General features: G+C 35.9%; 3 protein-coding genes across 3 annotated transcripts; 1 reads left to right on the forward strand and 2 right to left on the reverse strand.

Moving 5' to 3' along the window:
- Window positions 1-20,620: 20,620 nt before the first annotated feature.
- Window positions 20,621-21,824, reverse strand: LOC148174265 (uncharacterized). Its single transcript, XM_088036171.1, has one exon. The coding sequence runs from the start codon at window positions 21,741-21,743 to the stop codon at window positions 21,006-21,008; it is 738 nt and encodes a 245-aa protein (XP_087892297.1). The 5' UTR covers window positions 21,744-21,824; the 3' UTR covers window positions 20,621-21,005.
- Window positions 21,825-22,149: 325 nt separating this feature from the next.
- On the reverse strand, window positions 22,150-24,093 carry O-fut1 (O-fucosyltransferase 1). Its single transcript, XM_088036170.1, has 3 exons — window positions 23,910-24,093; window positions 23,597-23,857; window positions 22,150-23,549 (listed from the first exon to the last, which is right to left on the reverse strand). Exons 1-3 carry the CDS (start codon window positions 24,019-24,021, stop codon window positions 22,750-22,752), a joined length of 1,173 nt encoding a protein of 390 aa, XP_087892296.1. The 5' UTR covers window positions 24,022-24,093; the 3' UTR covers window positions 22,150-22,749.
- Window positions 24,094-24,207: 114 nt separating this feature from the next.
- Window positions 24,208-24,821, forward strand: ND-13A (NADH dehydrogenase (ubiquinone) 13 kDa A subunit). Its single transcript, XM_088036172.1, has 3 exons — window positions 24,208-24,422; window positions 24,473-24,649; window positions 24,700-24,821. The coding sequence occupies exons 1-3, from the start codon at window positions 24,294-24,296 to the stop codon at window positions 24,763-24,765; spliced, it is 372 nt and encodes a 123-aa protein (XP_087892298.1). The 5' UTR covers window positions 24,208-24,293; the 3' UTR covers window positions 24,766-24,821.
- The last annotated feature ends 55 nt before the right edge of the window (window positions 24,822-24,876 follow it).

Here is a 24,876-nt window from a genome sequence, read left to right on the forward strand (position 1 = left end):
TGCATGGCCTACTTCCGTTCGCGAAAAAGCGACGTTTTTTGTTTGAGAAGAGGGCTATGAGGCCGGAAATGTTTGAAGTTGGGAGGAGTCGATGCGTTTTTGTTAAAAAGTAGGCGGGGGAGACACAAAGAGATTGTTTTTAGTTGACAGAAAGCGATTTTATTGGGGATTCTGAGAATTGAGTGTTTGTGATGAAATGACATCGGAGGTCAAACGGCGGCTAAGAATTGAATTGTTACGATTGTTTTACATTCTGAAGAATGCGAATGTTTTCGTGTTTATTAATATGATTAAAGCTTCCGGTAAGTCACCGGATGTTAGAAAAAGCATGCATGGTCATGAGGAATACCTTGCACTGAAGTGAGGTATTCCCATAAACAGTCGACCTTATTATTGCTAATTAAGAATAGGTAATATATATGGGGTATTCCATACCAAATCGACCACTTTTGGCTCCGACCTTTTCGATTTGGCTAAAAGTTTTTCATCTTTTTCTACCCTATGAAAAACAGTTCTGATTTTTTTTAAATTTTCGTTCTCAACTCAAAAAAAGTTATAAATTTTTCCAAAAAATGGCTTTTATATTTTTAAATAGCTATAACTTTTTCAAAACTTAACTTATTGGGACGTTTTTTTTTCAAAATTTTTGTTTTGTCACATATTTTGTGTTCACAACATTAAAGAGCCGTTTGTATTTTTTTTTAATAAGAACATTTTAAAACAAAAATTTTGAAAAAAAAAGTTCCATTAAGTTAATTTTTGAAAAAGTTATAGCTATTTTTTGGTAAAATTCACAACTTTTTTTGGGTTAGAAACAAAAAATTAAAATAATTCTGAGAACTTTTTTATAGAGTTAAAAATATAAAAAACTTTCAGTCAAATCAAAAAGGGTCGGGGACAAAAGTGGTCGATTTGGTATGGAATACCCCAAATACTCTTTGATAAAGGTCTGCTAGAGGATCAAGACAAGCTTTTTATCAATATAACTTCAACCACCCTCTTATCACTATCAGTAGGTATCACGATTATACCAACTCGGCGTAGGTTTTCGCTTTTCGATTGTCTACACCTGAAACCTTGTTCCCACGTTGCCAAATCTCAATATGTCATGGCCTCGCGATTTCGGTCATTCGCAAAAAATCGTCAGAGGGTTCAACAATCATCTATGCATCGTTGTAGGCTTTGGGCGCGATATTAACAAGACTTGACAGCTGCAACCTTATTAAGGTAGACCAGACCGCTTTCACCACATCAGCTAAAGAATTTACTCTTTTACTCGAGTTTTGAACCATTGAGTTCAAAGCATAGTACGGGGGTGACACCAAAAACGGCCGCCGCACAGTTCGATTATTTCAAGCAACGAACGGCTGCTAAACTGTCTGCATTTCTTGACGGTGAGCTCATTCAAGGTAAACGGGTGTTTTGATAAATAAGCTGCACGGCACACTCGGATCGACGGATAACAAATGCCAGTGCATCCAGGTTTCGGACAATGACAGTGGAATGTTACTAATTAAAGGTGGCAGGATTGGAAGCACGCTGGTTGATCCAGGGTCGATATCAGGGTCACGTGATTCATGTAAATTCTGTTAGTGTTTTTATAGTTAGTATTCCACGTGGATTTTTCCATATCTCCAGTTATATTTACTTATGAGTGTAGGAAAATTTATAGCAAGATAATAATTATGATTCGTGGGAGTATTAGCAACACAATAAAAAATACGCTACAATAAGTACGAACATTTCGGCGACCTTTAATTTGTTGTTGATATTGATAACATAACGATAACATAAGCTTTTTATCTCTGTATCTACTACAGAAAACAACAATAAATTGGTGTCAACAATATTCTTACTACCATTTATTTAGTGAATGAATGTTCAAACTATGAGAAAAAAACAGCTCTGCATTTCACTATTGTCATAAATAATGTGTCAACAATGACATAATCGCGAACCAATTAATGTTTGACCTTAACTGACAGGTAGGGCTACCAACGTACTTCTCGATTTCAAAGCTGCTTTGATGTAGTTTTTATTCGATCATATGGATCAGTCACCTCATTTTAATAATGTTGCCTTGCTTGTTATTTTACCAGAAAAGTCTTTTGATGTGACGTTGAAAACTGAATTCGGTCATTTCACCACAGCAGAAAAAATCGATTATACAAACACGAATGAAAACGAAAATAAAAGAACTGAAAAGCTAGACGGAATTTCGAATAAAGGCAAAGTGTGGATCTGTATTGATTAAGTTACACCCCCAACATTTTTAATGTCAAATGTCATTCTTCAAGCGTGTGCTTGATTTATCAGGGCACAAAAGGTATATAAAACACCCACGTTTTATGCGTTTAATTTAAATCAATTTGATATATTTTTATACTCTTGTTGTAGATCCTAAAAATACCTAAGCTGTGTAATTTATTGAAAGAGTTATTTTCCATTTAGAGATGTTTGCCGATTTTTATTTTCTAAATAAAGAAGAAAATAACTGAAATTATGTTAATTATAATACAGTACGACCTCAAATATTCGGGTTAGTTGAAATCTGCCTTCGGTACTTATCCATCATACAAAATGTTTACACAGAGATCTCGTGAGATAATAGTTGTTTATCTTAGCCGCCGCAGGTTTGAATTGCTTCTCCATATTTGTTTGGGAGTTTAAAGGAATTAATCGGATAGGGTTAAATCATAAACTAAAATTAGTGTACACAGCAGTGATTAGATTTGTGACTGTTCTTAGGAAAACGGAATGAAAATATGATTTATGACGTAGCTTATAATCCCCATTGCATAATAGGGTTTATATCATTTTTAATTACAAATTTTAAAGCGCTATTTATTAATTTTATGATGTGAACCATATTTCATTAACTTTTGTTTGGGTTGGCAAAATTTTTACTTTAGTAGATACAAATTAACTGTGGTGGACCGTCTGATCATATTTCAAGAGGGCTTGTACTTTTTTCTTCTCTTTCATAGTCATTTCTTTAAATTAACCAACACGTGTCGATGCGTGTAGTAATCTACTAATTAATAAAATAACGCAATTAATTACGTACGTTCTAATAATGTATACCTCATTGATTCCACTTTATACTTTTAAGTTGTCCGTGTACATTTTTAGTAAATTTGATAACACTTCCTTAGTCGTAAGGTTAGAATACATTTTTTTAGAGGACAAAAAAGGATATGAATCACCGGACACCCTGTAAAACAACGTACTAAATAGTGTCTTCGGCCAATAGAACACAAGAAAAAAGGGAGTAGACACCTGCAACTTGGTGTAATGGTGATTTAAGCAGCACAAAAAGTCAACAGAGAATATAAATGATTCAGGCTTTAGAAGGCCAACAAATAAAAACAAGTAAATAAGTGTAATGTTCATGGACGGTTTAACACAATAGATGAACAACATGCAAGTCTCATGTACTCTACTTAGCACGAACGTAGTGAAATTATTACTGAAAAATATGCACATACTCTTGTTGATTAAAATGACTGAAAAACAAAGAAATTTGCATTTAATTGAAAATTAATGTGAGCCGTAATAGTGATTTTGAACAATACAACTCAACTATTCAAGATTTTATCATTTGGTTGTCTTGAGAAGGGTAGAAGCGTCTGTTTGTATGAATAAAGCTGCTTTTAATACTCATACACCCTTTTTTTACCCCTACGTTCATTTTCAAATCAATCGAACTGTCTACAACTGCCAAAGTGTAGAAAACAATTATAATTACAAAGTGTCTCATGAGGTCGTCTGCAGCTGCTACAATTTGCTCTGGGAAAGCGTCAACAAAAACTTTTGCTGTTGCAAGAAAGTTATACAACATCGCTTGCCATTAAAACAATATTATTTTTTGTTAGTAAGTTTTCTTCCGGTCACTGAACCAGTATTATTTTTGTCTAAACACTAATAAAACTATTAACATTTCAAATAAACATTTTTAGATTGTTGTGGAGAATTATGGTCATTTATACACAACACGGAGAAATGTTTAACACATTTTCACCAGTCAGTGAAAGAGGCAAGAAGTGTAATTTTTACCTAATATTGTTTTAATCAAATATACTTTTGATTTCATATGTGTACAGAGTGTTCTAAATTGTAAATGTAAATCATTATTTGTGAGTTTTTGTTTTAAAATAATTTAACAAGTTGTTATTAGTTTATCGGATTTCATTATAATAAGTTCCCACTGACCTTTTTGTATAGTTAATTAAAGACGCTTCTGCATGTCAGAGAACGAAACATAAAAATACATATTTCCGAACAATAAATAAAAATTTAGTGCAATTATACAGTCAAATCACATACGAATTCATGGAAATCAATATAATTCAAAATACGTATCTAAAATCCTTTAAATGGGAATAAATCAACTCTTATTCTTCTTCTTTTTTTCAGCATCAACAATATTTTTACCTCATTTACGTACATTTATTCATTGATTGTTACAAAAACAACGGAAAATGAGGAAGTTATCAATCAGATGCAAATTATACAGCGATTGAAAATTTAAGTATATTCTAGACCTAAAGGTTCTTTATCTTAAACATAAGTTGTTTTGAATTTGTTAAAAAAACTTTCCGTTTAGTTGCCTTTTATGTGTTTTCGACATTATAATTATGTATAAGTAAGAGCAGAGACAACAAATCTAATTTTCTAGGAAACGATATTTATCAATATTAAAAGTAAGTGGAGATTTGGCAAAATTTTAAGATTTTTAATTGTTGAATATGATAGGAGCAGTAATTTAATTGTTACTGTTAAAATAACACCTCCATTTTCGCTATTTTCCCATTTTCCTACTCTCGTAGACTTACTGAGTAGTTCTGGGCTAATGTAAAACTGTTTCGGCAATTTAATAGTCCCGTAATTTAAAAACTGGGGACAATTTTTATACCGTTTTTTTTCTTCAATTTCCAACGTTGTACTGCCAGAGAAGTGTCCATTGTATTATTTTTTTATTCAGTGATTTTAAGTAGAATCCTATTTTTCGTTATAGCATTACAAACAATTTAAAAGCATATCTTACTCCAATTCATAAATTTATGAATTATGAGTATGACAAACCAAATAGACTATTATTACACTATCTGTTATTTTAATAGCCAGTAGGTAACGGTTTGTTATAAACTAGAATAAAATCACACAAAGTTTTCAATAACCGGTTTCACACAAGGACATTATTACACATTATTACATACATTACTTAACGGGTAAGCAAAAAGTTTCGGGAATTGACCATCGGCTACTCGACTAATTTTTTTATTTCATAAAATGAATCTGATCTGCTTCTTTAATGCCAAAAAAAGTTTAAATAATTTGAATACATTTAAATACGCGCCTCCACAGTCGGATTTGTGATGTCACAGCTCCTAAGCCTACCATTGGCCACCAACCAGTGTGCCAATAAGCTACGAGTATTGTCGTTCTCTCGATCTCTCTCTCTCATAGGACATTTGGTTATATTTGTATTTTTTAAGTGTAATGAGGTGTATGACAACCGTGTTGAAAAGATCATGACCTGACAATCCTGACCAAAGAAAATATAAAATTCCCTGATAAACAGGCAAATGTCTCAAATGTTTCAAAGAAAAGATTATCTTAGGTATGTGCATACGGTCTCGAAATATCGCTGCTACACTTCTTGGACTTTTGCTTTAGATTTTTTTATGTAACTGCATTTCTATGAATCACGGTGTAAAATAATTAAGACAATTTCATACCAAATATGTTAAAAAATTCCACGATTTGCGTTTGGATCTAGTAAACAAACAGCAAGGTTCTTGCTCCGCTCTATTTTTGTTTGCTTCCTTTTATTAGTACAATCATCTTTCGTTAGTGCAATTGTATGAGTCTACCACCAACGCCACGCGCCTCAATTGCTCACCACATTATCAAAAAACGCAGATTATTTCGATTCGGTCAAAAATAGCCCCGTATCTAAAAATATCAGGACTGACTAACGCCAGCAGGTGTTATCCTGCTATTTCAACTTCCATGACGTCACAAGTGTCGTATCTTCTCCCTTTGACTTCTCTGTTGGAATTTTGCAATGCGTTAAGCAACCGTGTGTTGGCAACAAACGGGACAAGGTTCACTGCGCACCAAAAGCTCTCTTTCTCAAGAATCTGTTACCTGTGCGCGCCGGTCTTTCGTCAATTAACTCGTTATTGCATCAGAGGCCGACTTTGCTTTATAATTAGTTTTAATCTTGCGTTTTGCAGCTACGACCTCCTTGAACACAGGCAACACTGATTCATTCGGTTATCATTGCACAGGAAACTGCGTCACGACGGTTCAATGTCGCTAAAGAATGGAAAGTTCGTGACGCACCACGTCCAATGTGAAAAGTTAGATTTGTTTCAATAGTAAAATTCGATGCACAAACACGCGGTTTACCCCAGGTCAGGACTGTACCAGTCGCGCGAACACGGTGCAACGACGCTGCAGGATTACAGAAGGTCAAATTCGTCAACGCGGGTTTTTCGGTTTGGTAGTACCAAGAAAAACATTTGCAGGAAAGCAGGACTTAGTCAGACGGGAAGAATTCGGGTGAAGCTAATTAAATTAACAGATAATTGAATCATAGGGACGGGATGATTAATTTGATTAATGTGACACCGCAAGAAGTTCTTCAAGTATTGATGACTTTTTCGTTCTAAACTATAATTATAGTTGAACACTTCCTGGTACATTCTTGAGTAAGGAGTTTTCAGATACCGATATTTGTAACGAGATTGTACTCAAGTAATCATGCAGAAAGCACTAAAAGCAAACTTGTCGTGACAAGTTCAATGCATGGTATGAGATGAACACAGTGGCGTAACCAGCTGCAAGAAGGAGATTCGGGGAATTCAGCCATGTTTGTTTGCTTACTTCTGTTACTCCCGTAATGTATGACTCAGTTCACTTTCAATTCTGATTGAGATTTTTCATAACTGCGTATGTATTTACATGTCCACAGATAGATGAAGAGCTTTGATGTTTGCTTAATGAATGGCAAAATTAAGTGAAACCACGATCAACTGCAAACCTCAAGCGCCAGGTGTTTTGTTTTTAACAGCCAGCATCCACATTTGAGGTGATTTGCTTGCAGCTACAATATTTAGGACTTTAGGAACTTAATAATATCGAGAGATCAAATAAAAATCATCTTTAGTTGGCTTTGAAATTTCAAGTCATGTCTTTGATTGAAGAAACAGTCTTTTTTTCTGTCAAGTAATTTGACGTTCTCAAACTAGAAATTTTGTGAAAATTTTAAAGAAATATTTTGATAACGCTGTCATGTTTGATTCACATTAAAAAAGTTCTCTTATGAAAAACTAATCAGAACACGGACTTTTGATTTCCATTTTCTCCATTTTACGCCAGTTTTCATCTTATAATTTCAAAAGTGGCAATTAAGGACACGTTGTCAAATTCCAAAGATAACTGAGGATGAGTTTTTATTTGATCTCTCAATACATATTGATAAATATTTTTGCAGCTTTTCTATTATTCTAATCGAATTAAGTCAATTAGCTTTACATTATCTTGAGTAAATGTTCGAAAATTCTTGGGTGTGAATCAGGCTTTCAATTCTTTAAGGAGACAATCAGGGGAAAATTGAATGTCCCGATTTTTGAGGTTAACACGTTGACGTATTTCTGCGAAAATTTTGAACACTACTATTGGTAACATTGGGTGAAAATAGAGATTATGTCAAAAATTTGACAGTCTAATTTGGAAAAACGAGGTGAACCCCCCAGGAACTGATTTGAAACTGAATTTAGCACCACGTTCCGCGTAAATTAAATTAAAGACAATGATAACTGCGCAATTTAAGTTGAAGTTAAAAATAACTAAAGCTGTTGCCAAAATTTGAAAACCATCAGTGTCACATTTTTATGAAAAGTTCTACCGGCAACGGTGTACGGCCTAGATTTGATGATTCATCAGGAGTTTAAAAAGTAAAAAGTAAAGTTGTGACAACGTTTTTGCAGCCTTTTTAAACACTAGGTAATTAAAGCAATAGTTTTATGAATATAAATGAGATAATTAAAGCATGTTTTAATTGCGAGCGCAATTCTTCGTTTTTAAGAGGCGTGGTACCCCGACACTCGTGCATTTTTGACACATAAATTTTAATGATGGCAGTTTAAAACACTTTTAGTTTAGAAGAACTAACTTCAACAAGTGCTTTTGGCAACGAACAAACGATTCTTTTGATCGATTTGGCCAAATTTGATCTCGGAAAATTCTCTTCAATTTGAGGTTTCTTGCATTGTTTGATCCAAAACAACGAAAATCGGAGGCTACAGGTGCTAATTATCCTCGTAAATCGACATTTTGGGTAAGATTCAGCCCACAACTTGAATTTTGTTTGTTAAGTTATCATTATCAGTATAAACCAGATTTAATTACCTTCAAAAGATATAATTACAAAGGTCGTTTAACATCCTTCAGTTATAAAAAATGCCGGTTGAATTAATAAATTCAAGTAAAACTGGTCTGCGCGTCACAGTGTCAAAAAGATGGAGAATGAGTGTAGCATCTTGGTCCACAGATTTATCTCGCTTCTTATTGTCCACGATTAAAGTAAATATTTTTATTAATCATCTGATTCAACAGGTTCGAACAATGTGATACAGATCAAACAACAATTAAAAGTGAAATAATAGAATACAGAAGTAAACAAAGATAATTATTTATTATCGAGCAAGTAGTGTGAATTAGATCAAGGACGTTTATTAAAAAATATTAAAAGTACTATGAAATAAATGGAAATGTGTTCTAGTTAGGTACTGTAGAAAGCACTGTACCTTATAGTCGCCAAGAAACTGTTTATCTGAAAAACACACTTTCTCGAAGAATTTTTATCTCAACGTGAGATGTCGAGTTTTTAACGCCTAATTACGAATGCTGGACATTTAAAAAGTAAAAACTGATGATCCTCGCATTTTATACAAAAACGTCCAACCTCAAATCTTCACAAATAACGGCGTTAAATTACCAGCAGGAATAAAACGGAAACAATTACTTCATTCAAACAAATTTAAATATTTTAAAATTATGGTAAATCAAGCTTGTCAAGGTCACAATGAATAAAACATTATTATCAACCGGACCCGGACTCTCCATATTTAAAGGCAATTCATTCTAATTTTCACAGTTCTTTAAAATCGCATTTCCGGCAAAACCGCACAAACGTGCATTTTCCATTTAACCGAATCGCGACCAGATCCACCCGCCACTTTTAGAGAAACTATCCGATCGCACTTTCTTCGCGAAGAAAGTTTCGCTAGCAAAAAAAAGGAAAACATTGCGGCGATCTGACCCATAAAACGCATCGTCCTATTCCCAAATTGTTGCGTAAGTACTCGTCATTTGTTGATAGCTCTGGTGAGTCAATGGCACGTGCACGGACAGATGGGTCGTGACGTCATTGAGGGTTTAGAACCCTCCAGATGATTTCATAGTTCGGGAGTGATTTCTATCAGAGAATGTGAATTTATTATCCTTGGAGAGAAAATTTGCAATTTGGATTTTTCTAGTGTCAAGTCTAGGTTTTATGAAAAATGCTTCTGCATTCAAATCCCGTTTACACAAGGACGGCGCCGCAGGTCGATTTCAACTAAAGACGACTTCCGGAAGATAAGGTGACGTCACGAGGTGAAAGTTGGTCGGAGACGCAAAGTTCCAGTTCAGAGAGAATATGGACGTTTCTTTACTTTTGTGTTATGTAAAATGCTAGCTTTGTTGGTCATCGAAATTCTGTTATGGCATTCAGTCAAGGATTGTTATCAAAACTGTTATCACTTTCATTGCGATCAGGGCGATACCCTTGTCTGGAATTCGGATTCTTATTTGGATCACTCGAAGAAAGCATCAACCGCTTCCGGAGTTGTTCGATTGTTGCGATAAGAACCGATTTCAATACAACATAATTCTAGATTCTAGAAACAAAGCAGTCCTCGTTATTGTCAACTTCAACGGTTCTCAGCGTTGTATAGTACCTAGTTCGATATAGTTTATTTTGATTGCCATTGGTGGCACTACTGTGCGCTCTAGCGTAAAAATCCGACTGGTTTTCTATCACGTTGGCACCAATATCCGGTACGACAATTGTACCTGTGATCAGCCAGACAATTTGTATCAATTTTTCTTTTATCAGTCTCCTTAGTTGTGTCCAAAGTTTAAAGGTCTTTAAATAAACAACGATCGAATATCGTAGGAACCAAAGGTCACGCGCTATCAGTTTGTAAATTCAAATCCTCCAACCTTCATGGGAAAAATATCACTTCCCACACATAAATAGCCCCATTGTTGGTACATTCCACCGAAACAAAGCATTTTTTCCAAACGGTTATTAAGATAAATAGCTTGGGAAATGTGCGTAGTTATCCGTGTTATCATCTATTGAATGTTGACTCAAACTGATAGTAGAGATTAGGAATTATTTTTAGGTCCATATCAAATCGAAATGAATGACTTTTCCTGCTACACACCTGGAATATCAATGGGCGTTAGATGGACTCCTGCAGCGCTCCTGCAAAAGAGAGAGCAAGGTCGTTTGGACCGCAAGTCACTGACCAATCGACTATACCGATGAACCAGAAAGCAAGGTTTTACTGGATTAAGTGTTATAACAATTACATCACCTGAATTTTTCTAAGCTTGATCCGCAGAGGAGTCAAAATTGTGAAGAACAAAAAAACGGAGGAGAAACTAGTGCTACCATAAACGTCTTTGTGACATTTCTTGTGAGCACAATTTGGTAACCTATCTAATGACATAAGTCCATTACTTTCTACTCTTAAAAATTACACTCTTCTGTAACATTCCTACCACGATCCGCCTTCATTAACAATAGAATGCAGCCTTTCACTACTCCATCCGAATTCGACCTCCTTGAAACAATCAATACTTCGTGCACCTCAGTTTATTTTTACAATTCCTCTATCGACCCATCAAATTCTCGATTTTGGTTCACGCAACTGGTTGTTAAAAGATGGGGGTAACAATTCCTCGGTGACTCATTCTTTATAGGGGTCTGATTGAATCACACACAATAGATCCCTCAATTTCTGACCCTTCCGTCCACCTTAGTTTATTATTATTCTGCGATTACTCAGCACCTCGGCTTCAAAGAAACAATGATTCGAACGCGCTAAAAAAATCAGAAATACTTTGAATTCTATTTCCAGAATACAGACTGTTTATTTATATTTGCAAAAAAAACCGCGCAATTTCTCCTGCATGTGTGTAAATTGATCATTTCATGACGTAAAATAGCCGGTTTTATGACGGCTGATATTTTGACGGCATCTCATTTAAATGCCACGCTTGTATTTTGGGGATTGCACTTATTTACAGATTACTAAACGGAAATAACTCCTGTCGAGAGTGGATTTGTTGGTTTATGTTTACTGCCAAGAATAACGCGAACATTCGTGTCGTTTTCAAAACGTTACATTCCTTGGACATTAACTTAAAAAATTTTCGAAAGTGCACCGGTGCAATGCTTGGCGTCATTGATGCCGGGCCAGCTCGAGGTCGCACAATCGTCAACATGAAATGTCAAAATAAACAAGTGGAGTAAGCCTTTAAAATGTATCAGTTTTAGAAACTCGCTCTGGCGAGACGAAAAAGTCTCTTCAGATTTTCAAACCACCAGTCTTGGCAAAATGTTGGATTGAGATATCGTCCAGACAGTTTACCGCCAAGTTAACACCTGCATCCTTTAGTATTAAGCCAACGTAAACTTTCGTTCTCTGTTTTAATCGTCTGTATCAACCAAACACCGCACTTCATCCCTTTGGAAGTTAAATCTATTGGAAAGATCCCAGTGCTTACTATACAAGTCCTTTATTGGAAAATTACTTCAAAATGTTAAAAGTAAATTAACTCCTTAAACTTCCCAGACTTTGGAAGTCCTATCATCAATATTTAATATTGAAAGACCATCTAATTAAATTGCAGTGCCGTCTGCCGTCGAAATTAGCTTAGCTAAAACTGATTGTATTTGACTATAGATTCACTTTTAGACGGAATTTTTTGTCATTTTGGTTTGTTTTCATTACGTTGGTAGCCATTTTATGTTATAACAGACAGAACTATCTAGATGAATGGATTCAAAATATTTCAAAAACCTCACAAAAATTGATTATTGTACACTTTTGATCATGGAATTTTGGGCAATGTCAACTATCAAATGTGAAAAGACCTTTATATTCCCCATGAAAAGTCTACTTTAAGTTTTGAAACATCCATTATATTGACATTGGTTTAGGTACATTCGTTTTTTCGACATAAAAATCCTGTCCATAAATCTGTGACCAAACGTTCATAGTATATCCGGTGAAAAATTGGGAGATTTCGACAGTTGACATATACAGCCGCCGACACAAAATCTTAGACGTCATTTTTCTGACATTTGAACATTTGAGTTTAAACTGTGCATTACTGTCATTGTCATTACTGACGTTTAGAACATCAAAGTATTGACAAGTTGTCAGTTCAGAATTGTCATGACTGAAGTATTTAAAGCCGATCAAATTAGAATAGTCTCTTTAGTACAGAGTGTATGTATGTACAGTCAGGTTCTTACAATATTGGGAACACTGAAAATTCTAACCATTTTGAAATAAAAAAAAATAAAACTGGCAAAACTGACAATGCAAAAAGGAAGGTTACCAATTCTAAGTGGGGTTTTACACCATGTTACATTGACGTTTAAGATTTTTTGTCCCCGGCTATAGGTTGGCAGCAAATTATGCTACAAAATACACTAAATTCCTACGTGAACTGGGTTGACAGTAAGAGGGCTTATTTTGTTATTTTAAATTTCGCGCGTACGGTACACTTTTTATGGAGTAGATTTAGTGACTTTTCTGTCATTTAATCTCTCACTGAACGAACTATACCTACAGTCGGTTTAGGTTGCAAAAATCCACTTTGACAGTTGTTTCTTCATTTAAAGTTGGAATCCTGACAACTTTGAAAATTTTGAGATGGCAAGGTTGGCATCATTGGCCTTCTAGAATGTGACATTTGCTAAACTCATGTGGAACTGCTGTTTAAAAACAAACTGATTTTCGACACTTTACATTGACAGAATTTTTACGATCGTCTTTTGTACCCCAAGTCAGTTCAACACCGCCATTGCAACATTTGCAACAGGAACGAATTACACGATGAAAATTGTAGAATTTGTGTCCTTGGGTTAACTTTGCAACCTGAACCAAGTGTAATGCTATTAATTGTAGGGGAACTATTTTTTTTATTTATTTTATTAATCTTAGGCTTGTATAGCATGTGGTACCTATAGCAGTAAAGCCTCAGCTCGGATCAACTGTATGACTGTATATACCAAACTAGGTAGCTCTGTTCGATCATTGCCAACTATACTGATCAAAAACCCCAACATCCGCCACCTACAATGTTACCACCTGAAAAGGTGAGGTCAGCTTTCCAGAAACTCTGTCAATAGCACCTGCAGAAAAATTGTTTAACTTTTATGTTTAATTTTCCTATTTTAGATAGATTAGTGGTCATTACTTAGCGAAATGTTTCGAGAGCACTAATCAAACTAAGAATTTCTTGACCTGATTGAATAACCACCTTTTGATTAAATAATAAATCGAACGATCTAAATGTATTTGTCATATAGGTGCTTTGGTTAAAATTTCCCGTCGCTGTTAAACCCGATGAAGAAGTACTTTCTGTAAACTCGTTTTAATCCGAATATCCAAGTAAATGGCACGCGGATCCGCAAGGCCGCCGTCCTCCGTCCATTCTCATGATGGAATTTTTTTGGTATTCCGTCAAAGTCCAAGGTCTCGATAATAATTAGCTCTGCGTCTGTATCCACGCACCGATCTATTATTGGGCTTCAGCCGCAGCACCGGATGCCGACGACCGGATATCCGAAAATAAAAGAAGTCGCATACCTGTGCTCTCGTCGCTTAGTCTGGAGCCCCTTGGATTTGAACGAAAGGACGAATTTTATTATGTAAGCGTTGTGCAGAAATTGTGATATCTACCTATGCGTTTGCGCAATCTTCTAACAAACTCTCTCTTCTACGCCCACCGGAGTTTTACAACCGAATTGCGTCATCATGGTCACTGACACAAAAGTTTCAATCATCGATGGTCCTAGGGGATTCCGCGGCAGGTGATGGGGACGCCCTGTTCAAAATTGACGGGATTCCCAGATTATGCAGATCCTCGGGAAAAACATGTTAAACAATAGGGCAACTGGTAACAACAAGATTATGTAACAATCGAGATTATGGGAAATGGCAAAGGTGCTTGGCCGATGTCAATTTTTGAAGAAATGGCCAATGGGTTAGCAGCTGGCTAGCTGCTAGCACACGGCATCTAATTTGGGAGCAGACACGCAAAAACTTTGATAAGTTTCGCATCTCTTCGTTCTTTGGTCGTTCTTATTTACAACCCACGTGTCACGTGATGGCTAGTACCACTAACCATCACCAATCAAACTTCATACATACCAAATCAGGGCAGCCTCGCGACCCGAACGACATTCATTTGTTTTACTTATAGCCTAGAAAAGCAACGCGAATAGCACAATCATCTGTTTCTCTAACGGCATTCCTTTGTTTACCGTTTGCCATTTCAGCTGTCAAAAATCAGACTAGCCTTGTGTCACCTACTCGATCCAGTTTGCTATGTTTAACGAATGCCTGTATCGGTTCGAACCATCAGCAGTTCGAATTTGACGCACAGGTGCACCCCGTTGTAATCGCGACACCCGGTACAGATGCAGCCCCGCCTTCACCGCCACGCTGCCGCGCCGTCCTTGTCCGTCTCGTGAAGAGTACGCATTTCACCTGCTTGAATGCAGGTGTCGAGTGGATACGATGCACCTGTCTAGGTGTCTTTGCGATGCTATAGTTGGCGACCGTTGAGGAAAAATGGAGGAAAAGGGAATTGGTGCGTGACTTTTTAAGATTTACGGTAATAACGCGCCGTTCTGCGAGTTTCGGGTCAAAGGAGGGAACAGAGGAATTGGCAGAACCGGAAAATCAAAAGACTGATTTATGGTAATGGTTGGGATAATAACTCCAAAAAATTTTGTCATCAACTTTTTATTTCCTATCTGTGATAAAACATTGTGTAATTTTTAGAATAGAACTGATTATTATGTATTTTTAAGGACCAGCAGCACCCTGATGTCCTTCAAGGTTGAATATACGTATCTTTGGATATCAGATAAGGTGATACGTGGCCCCCTATAACTGTGATAACAAATTTATTATTGCTGCAAACTTGTATCGTATTTTTCAATGGAATAAATCAATTTTGTTATGAGAGTCTAAATTCTTTAGTAAGATCCCACAAGTACCTACTCCTTAGTAGTGCGATTTAAATAGTTACGTTACTGTAGGTGTAAGAGACCGTTATGATAAGAGGTCGTTCAACTTAGATTTTAGGTCTTAAAATCTACTTCAGTTTTCCTAGGCTAAAAATGAGTAACCTCCATGTTCTGGTTTTACTTAAAAAATGTATAAAGCCATTGAAGCTCCACAGATAAATAAACAAATCTGTTTCATATAACACATTGGAAAAACTTGTACCTATTTGTAACATATTGAAGACAAAATAACACGTAATTTAAAACTTTCACTTCACTATAGCATGGCTCATATAAATAAATGTGTAGTTTTAGGTGTCAGTGTTTACTATAAAATAAAATAACGATACAACCGATGAGTCGGCTTTAAAATAAAATGCGTTTCTTTGTCAGTTTTTTATATAGTAGTTCTAAAATTCCAAGATCGGTAGAACCAGTACGACTACCAAAATGGTATTTTTTAAATTATCATTGCCCAGAAAGTATCTTAGTATCTTTTCCCAAATGTTAATTTGATAGAATTTTAAGTTCGAATCCGAATCTTATTATGTAAAAATCGTAATTAACAAACTTAAGAAGTTATCTGGGATTATCCTTTTGCGACAATCCCGAATTTTTTGTTTAATTCTAGCTTATAATGCGGTTTTTCCCTCTTTAAAATGGGTAATTCCTAAAAGCGTGATAACCAGCGAGGACACTTGAGATCAGTATACTTTCATGGAAGATTTAATTTTCACTATACCAACACAAGTTACCCTAAACACTAGAAACCACAATAGGAAATCACTGATCTTTGTTTCGATTATGATGCAATCATCATCAGAGCGAAAATTTAAACTGATGTACCTAATTAAGCAGGTAAGTTGACAAGTGCACTTTTGCCTTTTTCGTTTTGGTCTGAAGTTGTTATGACATTGTTTTAAAACTCTTGAAATTCGCAAAAATTTGGATTACCTTATCTGGCTGCGTAGTTATTTAAGTAAATATTAATAATCAATGGAGTAATTACAATTAATGGGACATATTATTAGAATTTAAAGAGGAGAAAGAAAATGACATTTTTAAAACGCCAAATTCAAATTTTCTTAATTCTTTTTATTATTTATTATTAAGAAGGCAACTAAAATGTCAGAGTGTAATAAAATGGACTGTTAAAATACAAGTTTCATAAGACATGGGCTTTAGCGCACGCGTCCCGAAATTAGAAAACGATTCGCAAAGTACTGTGCCAAATTGGCTTATAAAACGTGCATTTGATTATTTTTTTTCTGCTGAAGCATTGGCTTAAAAAAAATAGAAAAAACATTTGAAATTTACATTTAAAGACATTTTCCTAGTTTCAACTGTCATCAAATGACGTTTATTATTGGATTAATCTTATAATTTTGATAGGCAGTTGGCAGGAGTACCAACTCTGAAACTTAAAAGATTTCTTAAAGCGTCGAAAAAATAAAAAAAAACACCGAATCAAAAAAATAAGTAATGATTCAAAAACTAACTGGTTTTGAACGCTTTTTGTAATAAGTTTATCAGTTTTATTGTTCACATAACATACTCACTTATTTTATAGTTTCTCCATAAAAACATTGATCACTCAAAACAGATATCCCTAAATAGTCGTGACGAAATTAACCTTTATTCAGTCCAATTGATAACCAATTACCTAAACTTTGGTTAAGAATTATTTTTTAGTGATTGAAAACTAATAGCCAACTTTTGAATACAATAAATGGATTTTACTTACTCTTTTCTCACAGAAAATTATCCCAACAGTCAGCAAAAACTAAAAAATTTTAAGAAAAAATTCGATAGCGATCAGGAAGAAGCAGATAAGTCAGTTCTCTTTGTAGAGTGAGCAATTGAGCATTTACGACATATCAGTTTCTTCCTTTTGGTCGATTTAAAAAATTCATTCCAAAAAATTTCCAAATTTGAAATATTTTATGTACTAACCCATCAGGTGTCTTACTTCACTCATTCATAAGAAGTAATAAAGTGTAATTTTACGGAGCTACTGTGTACTGTCTTGTATAATAGGTAGGTATTGTTTGCGAGAAGTTGTCTGCTATGCGTAGCTTGGAACCGTCACGTCCTTTTACCATGATTTACTCTGCACGATTTTTCATTTTTTACAGATATGGTACTAATTAATAAAAAAATGTTCAGTTGGCATTTAGAGATTTTTTTTGCTTTTGATATAATTTTAATACAATCATAGTTCCTATTTAGACCATTCTCATTCTTTGGAAATCAATATATTTTTGGATGTCAACTCTATGACTAATATTTTATCATATCGATGGTGACACAAATAATATAACGATAACTAAACCTATGATTTCAACTCTGAAGGCTTATCACCTTATCCTGATATTATTCATTACAAAATATGTAGCCATATTTAACATATCACTCCTTCCAAACACTGGTTTTACAGGAAATGACCTCAACTTTTATTTTCCCCGTCTTTGATCATGCAAAATCCCATATTCATAATTAAAACATTGACGCTACCAACTCCTGCCCCTTTGACATTGAAAATTCCCATACAGAATCCTCTTAAACAATACAACATCCGTTTTACGTTTTCTTCAATCTGAATAAAACCGTTGCAAGTCATCAAGGTCAGAAGTTGGAGTTTTCCAGTTTGTCACTTATTAGAAAGCAACAAATCGTAATTAGGAGCATCCCGAATGAGTCCAACTTTCAAAATACCATCCTATTGTCATCAACGATTATCACGTTATGAGCAGGCTGGAACGTGTCGTTGTGATGTGTCTACCTGTTGCACGAAGAAAGCAGAACGAGTCTACGGCGGAGGTGTGCGGACCACCTATACCTATGGCCGCCCGGTCGTTGACCACGATGGCCCGAACGCTGAACCGGGATTCGCCATCACTGGCTGCTGTCATTCCGAAAGAATTTATAACATGGTGGAGGGCGGAGGGATACATGGGGAGACAAACAAGGGTAGACGTTGCATTTGTCATTCAGAAAATCACCAACATATTGATCTTGGCTCATTTGAGTCTGAAAATATGTACACAGGAATTTCTACGGGGTGTTTTATGTTTGTTTTATTTATGTCTAGAACTCGTCCAACCGCGTTGAATCAAAACTTGGCAATTTGGATATTTTCTGGGATTGTCTAACCTTTCTTTGCCACTGTAAAAAAAACAGTCAATATTAAATTTGTCACACACCTGCAAGTGACTGTCTATAAATCATTTTTATTCACTTAACACCAACTTGTTCTCCAATTAGCCCTCTGCCCGCCAAATGAATATTTCTAATCCCAGACGAACCACCCTTGTTTCCATCCATTCATACAAGTTAAATATCGCCCCCTAATCGTTTCCCCTTCGTATTTTATGAATCACTACCTAAGTGTCTACGTCGCTGTATGAGTAAGCTTGGATTAACTAATACGAGTTCATGATGACTGCATTTTCCTGTCACTGTAGAAAATCTTCCTTATCTGGGAATGAATAAATAAAAAGTGTAACCGCAATGAGTAAACTTATAAAAATAATGCATTCACCGCTCAATTAAAGAATGAGGGCAAATTATAGTCTCTGGAGACTGTTGAAGCAGGAAGGCGGTGTTGACGATTAATAATCGTCAGGGGCTGTTCTGAAAATAGTAATTTTCAGAGAAGTGGAGCGCTTTTTTCATAGCGGAAATTGACTTTTAAGGGTGCATCCTGTCGTCTCATTTGAATGTTGTTGGGAGGGTAAAATCAGACAAGGGTTAAACCAAAATATGCCCTTTATTTTTAGACAAAGAGAGTGAGGTTGTTGGCGGTTAAATACAACTTTTCATTTCCTTTCGTCTACTAGTTGGTCCTCTTGATTTTTTCGTACATATTTATAAGTGGTTAGACATACCTGTCTAGCTACGCATGAAAGTGTTATAAAATAGAGATTGGAACAAGCCATGGATGCATTAAATTCAAGCGATCACATAATCTCATGGTTATATCTATTATTATTATTATTATTATTATGTGTATTATTCGTCACATGGTCATTTCGGAGCACATAAAAGGTCAAAAGGTCCATGACTCGACTAAGCTTTCTCTAGTTACCATTTTTTCTTACTTAAATGGGTGCAACAAATAATTATATCGAAAGTATGGTACCGTTTTGTTTTTCAATACAGTACAACCTATACGTTTTAAGGCAACATAATTATTTGGAACGTTTTATTAGTTCAAAACATATAAAAACTTTAACAAAATTTATCAACATCTTAACAATAACAATTTTTAATATTGAAAGAAACTGAAACAAGCAACTCTTACCTTATTAAACATATTGCATAAAAGTAACTATTTTGTAGTAAAACAATCTGGTACTTTTATTTATTTCTTTTTTGGTCCCAAAATTTTCTCTGCCACTTGAGTTTTCAGTTTCCTTAATTATATGAAGAATTTCATTGCAAAACAAAATTATTTTAAGCATTTTTCTTAATTTTTGCGAACACTTCTATTCAAAGACAAACATTTTAACACATAATTTTATTTATGCTCTCTGCACTGACTTAAATCTCATTAATCTACACCAACCGTTACTCGTGAAATTCCAAATTTTAAATTTTCTAACATTGAAGCAAAAATATTTTATATTTATATTAAGATTTGTGTTTTTTGTAATGCACGGATAATCGAACAAACACCCTTGTGCACGCATAATCCGCACCCGGATAATTGAGGTTCTACTGTACCAACATTTTTTTTTACCATAAAAGACCATAACTTAGGTAGGGTCAGAGCCAAATAAAGTTAGGTGGCTCTTGCAGGGTACATGAACACACCTCCTGCGGTTTACGTGACGTCATGACTGGTCACATGTGTCACATTTTGGAGACTTCCTGTAGGTTCCAGTGAATAATTCCATTTATCGATTAGTCACATAGATATTCGTGCAATGGAGTTTTAAATCGATATGCAAATGTTTGGAGTAATGACGTCAGGATTTTGGTGGCACTTTTAAAAATAATCAAAATAGTGATGCGTTGAAGTTGTCGACATGTGTTGCAATCCACTTTTTTATTGTGACGTCAGTGTGATAAAACGAGGTTCAAGGTTTACAAGAAGTGTCATTTTTGTCTGTCGTTTTCGCTATTGATAAGGCGTAATATGTTAGACAAATCACGCCACATTCTCGTTCCAATCGCTGATATGATGGTTTATCGGTGAGCTTAGTCGAATTGAGAGGGAAAATGAGGGAAAACATGTTAGAATATATTTAAAAATTTTATTTTTGAAATATATAATGTGGTATAATGAAGTCATATGTACAAGAATAAAATTACAAGGTCTCTTAAAACAGAGACAGTATGTATTTTCTCCAAATTCTCTATTTACAACATAGTACGTCCCTGTAGATTTAAGTCCGGTTCACTTCGTCGCGTCAACTACCTGCACTCAGGTAAAAATGGAATGTGTAAAACCTCATCGACTTAAACCTTTCAGGCCTTTCCACCTTACAAAAATACAATTAGTTAACATTCTATCACAAGATCTGGCATTCTCCTTCCCGCCACTGAAAATCCTCTTATCACAAACACAACACGGACGTCGTTGTTTCACAGGAGATCAACCGGAACAGCCGGCGCAGGGCCGTATTTAAACCGTCATAGCTAGAAAGGGCCGTTGTTGTAACGTATCTGCGTCCTTCGCTTGCGCCGAGCACAGGTCCGGCGTTGACACCGACCTGTTGAGCTTGTTTTCTCCCATGCTGAAACTGAAGATTGACACCAGGGACGTAATCCTGTCGATTTCCATCGCGGAACCACCACGTTCTGTTTCTACTTCTTTAGAGACAGCGTCAGATAACGTCGTCGCGTCATCTACGAACACAGAGTCTTCTTCTTCTTCCTGCTTGCTGCGTTTGGGGAGAATGGATTGTACCGCTTCTTCAGTCTCCCATTCAGCAACGGCTCTTCGCCTCTTCAAACAATTGGTGCGTTCCCTCAGTACGTTAGTTTTATCCAAATCCAAATAAGTCAGTTCAGCTGGAGGTTGGTTTTCTTTGTTCTGGTTTTCCTGGCACTTGACACAACTAGGTTGCAACAATTCGAAACTGTCACTAGAAGCCGTTTCTTGGATCTCGTCCGGAAGACCAGCATCCTCCGCGGTTAAGCCTATGAGTTCTTCTTCAGGGACGGGACGCGCTTGAACCGGTGCCGGGGGTTGATAGTGGTGGACCATGTTGTAGGCCTCTTCCATGAAAATATAACGAGCTTTCTGTAAAACCGTCGCCACAAGCAGGTTCTTGTGGAGGCTGACGCCTCCTCGATGAGACCGCGATTGTGCGATCTTCGTTAGAGAAATCCCAATCAGACGCTGCGCTTCACTGGCCATTTCGACAACCGGCACTTACAAACTCTTACAACGCCACTTTCTACTGAAATGCAGACGAATGCGTGCCCACATATACTTATAGAGTTGTGCCGTGACGTCACAACCTACTTTCAACGTGTCGTTCGCCAATCAGCGTGCGGCCTTGCCGAAAACGACCGTCGCCGAGTTCGGTTCGGTGCCGAACAGCCGTGGGCGGTAATGTTGAGGTGAATTAAGTCGATTATTCAACTGTTTTACCATTTCATTTAGTCTTTATGTCTATAACACTTAATGGTGGCGGAAGTTGGAGCAATGGAAAAAAAATACCGCTTGCGTACGCAAGCATCACGGATTTCTTTGTGTGAGACAAGGGCGAGAATGTGGTTGTAGTTTAGGGATTACAGTGGGCGTTAGATAATAAACTCAATTAGTTTTTCAACGTTTCCGTTTTTTATCAAACTGTACCAAAATGCAAGTTAGGCCTAAAATGTACACAAACATTACAATCACACGGAGGGCAGAGATAAGATTTTACGACACCAACAATGATTAAAGGCACTCAACGTTTCGTCATGTAAAAGAATCAATATCAGTATTAAAGGTAGTGAAGTATCTTTCATTACGTTGTAGTGGTACTACAATTCCCAGAACAGTTATTGTACATTGATTAAAAATTAATTGCTAATTCAAATTAAGTAAACACATATTTGATGTAGAGTGAAATTATTATGTTATACCTACTAAAGCATACAACAGCCGATCTAATACTCAAATTGATCATGTAATTTTTAATATTCAAACAGTAAATATGACTTAGGGATGAACAACTTAAGTTCAGGTCAAATTTAATTTTGAACATAAAAATTTCCATGCTTAATGTCTGAGTCATCTCTTAAGCACTACAAAACATACCTTTCCAGATCCATAAAATGTGTCATGTAGCTGATAAAAACGAAAACGTAATAACAATTAAGTAAAGCTCTTCACCCCTACAAAACTGACAGCAAGTCATTTGTTCTTCCACCAATCACAGCTCATCTTTTATAACTTCCTTCCGGCCGCTGGAACTTTTCTCTGGTGGAAAAGCCCAAAAACTGGATGGGAATCCTTTTACGTCTCTTTCTCGTTTCACAAAAGAGCTAAATGAGGAAATACAGTTGCCTATGAAATAATTTGCGCGTCCCATTATAGCCAAATCAACGTGTGGATCATTCTTTCCATACCTGAATGCTTGAATTTGAATTCTTTTGAGAGATTCATTCAATTCTTCAATCATGTGGTTGTTGTCTGAAGAAACAAACACTGATTTGATCACATTGTCGCTGCTGGCTTTTTTAATGGCGCGCTTTAATTGTCTTATGATTGTTTGTTGGGATGGTAAACACATCTCCATTGTGGCTTTTCCTTTCTCATTCATGTAGCCTAAGCATTGAGGAGCTGCAAATAGACTGGGGCTTTCAGGAATGTGTTCACAGGCTCGCACCCAGTCTACTCCATTTCGCAAATGAATGGCAACAAATGCGCCGTGGGGTAAAGTGTTGTTGATAAATTTTTCTGCCTTTAGAGAGACTTCATCAGACCACTCCAAGTATTGATGAAGGTGACGATTTTCGAGTTGAACTGGGAAGCTGGCGGGAGCTCCTGTAAAAGCCAAAACTGGCCATTTGGAAGGAGGATATCGGGTTAACCACTCTTTGGCCATGTTGTGATGATAAGTGTCATAATGTAGAGGGTTGTAAAATTCAGATCCAATAAATTCTACGTTGAATGTGTCCCAAAAAGGGCCAAAAGGATTGCCTTCTTTAGCATTACAGTCATTGGTGTTTCCTGATAAAACTAATTAAACCAAAAGTGGAACACTATATAAGACAAACCTCTGCTTATATAACAAAAGGAGATACGTTTTGATTCTGGCCACTCATAAGGTGCAACTTCTTCCATAAATCTGGACATTGTCATTACTTTTTGGTACTGTCTTAAAGGTTCTACTTTAAAATATTTATCAAATGGGACTTGAATTGATCTTGGCTGCCCATATCGATATTCTACCCATGGAGGTAAAACCAAGGTGCGATTTAGACCGTGAGCAAAACCTAGAGCCCCCAGAAAATGGTCAGCCTGGTTCCCAAATCTTCCTAGAATCTCTCACAATAATCCACGAAATTCGACATTAATATCGGTACTTACCCATGCATGGGCAATATAAAATGTAGCCTAAAGGATCTACTTCATAATTCCTTACAATTTTTACTAAAATTAAGGTCAATAAATAAAAATAAAACGTAAATTTTGAGATCATTGTCGGCAAATCAAATTCAAGCTGTCACATTCTTTTGACATTTGACGCTTCAGGACGACAACATTTCGAGAAAGTTACTAGAAGGATCCAAAGTCGTTTAGAATTTTCGAGAAATCATACAGAAATTCATATCTGCAAAAACATAATAAAATTCCCGCAGAATAGAAACTTTAAACTGATAATTGCCTAAGTTAAATTACAGTTTGTTGTTGCAAAATTAGGGAATTTTATTTTTCACACGTTGGCACAGTCCATCTGTCAATAGGGTCAAAATGTCCAAAATTTTAGCAAAAAATCTGACTCAGTTTGTTTCACGCCAATATCTTCTTCCAAATGTAACAGCAGCTGTCAGACATGGCTCGGATTGGATTCCCCAAGAAAAAGTAACCCACACGGGTCAGGTTAGGTTTACCCCATGTGTCGTTTACATCATTGATTAATATTTTTTTAGAAATGGGAACCCAATGACTACCGATTGTCTCGATTTGTAGGAAGACCGAAGCATGTAAACCCGAATTTTGCGATTGATTTAATTGCTGAAGTTCCACCAAAACCATGCAAGGAACATGTTGTGTGGTGTGATGGAGGTGGTGGCCCCACTGGACACCCAAAAGTGTACATAAATCTTGTAAGTTATTAAGTAGCTACGTTTTCGAGTTCCTTAAATTTGTGTTTTAGGATAAACCAGGGAATCATTCTTGTGGGTATTGTGGGCTGAGGTTCTACTTGGATCAACACCATTAGTGTCATTAAATTCTGTAGAGTTTGTTCATTATTAGTAATAAAGAAAGTGAATTGTTTTGAAGGAGTTTTTAATTTTAATTACATAATTTGACTTGTCAAGTTATAAAACTT

This window comes from Gnatocerus cornutus, chromosome 5 (assembly GCF_029298725.1).
Source record: "Gnatocerus cornutus isolate USDA-ARS CGAHR chromosome 5, icGnaCorn1.1, whole genome shotgun sequence".
NCBI lineage: Eukaryota > Metazoa > Arthropoda > Insecta > Coleoptera > Tenebrionidae > Gnatocerus > Gnatocerus cornutus.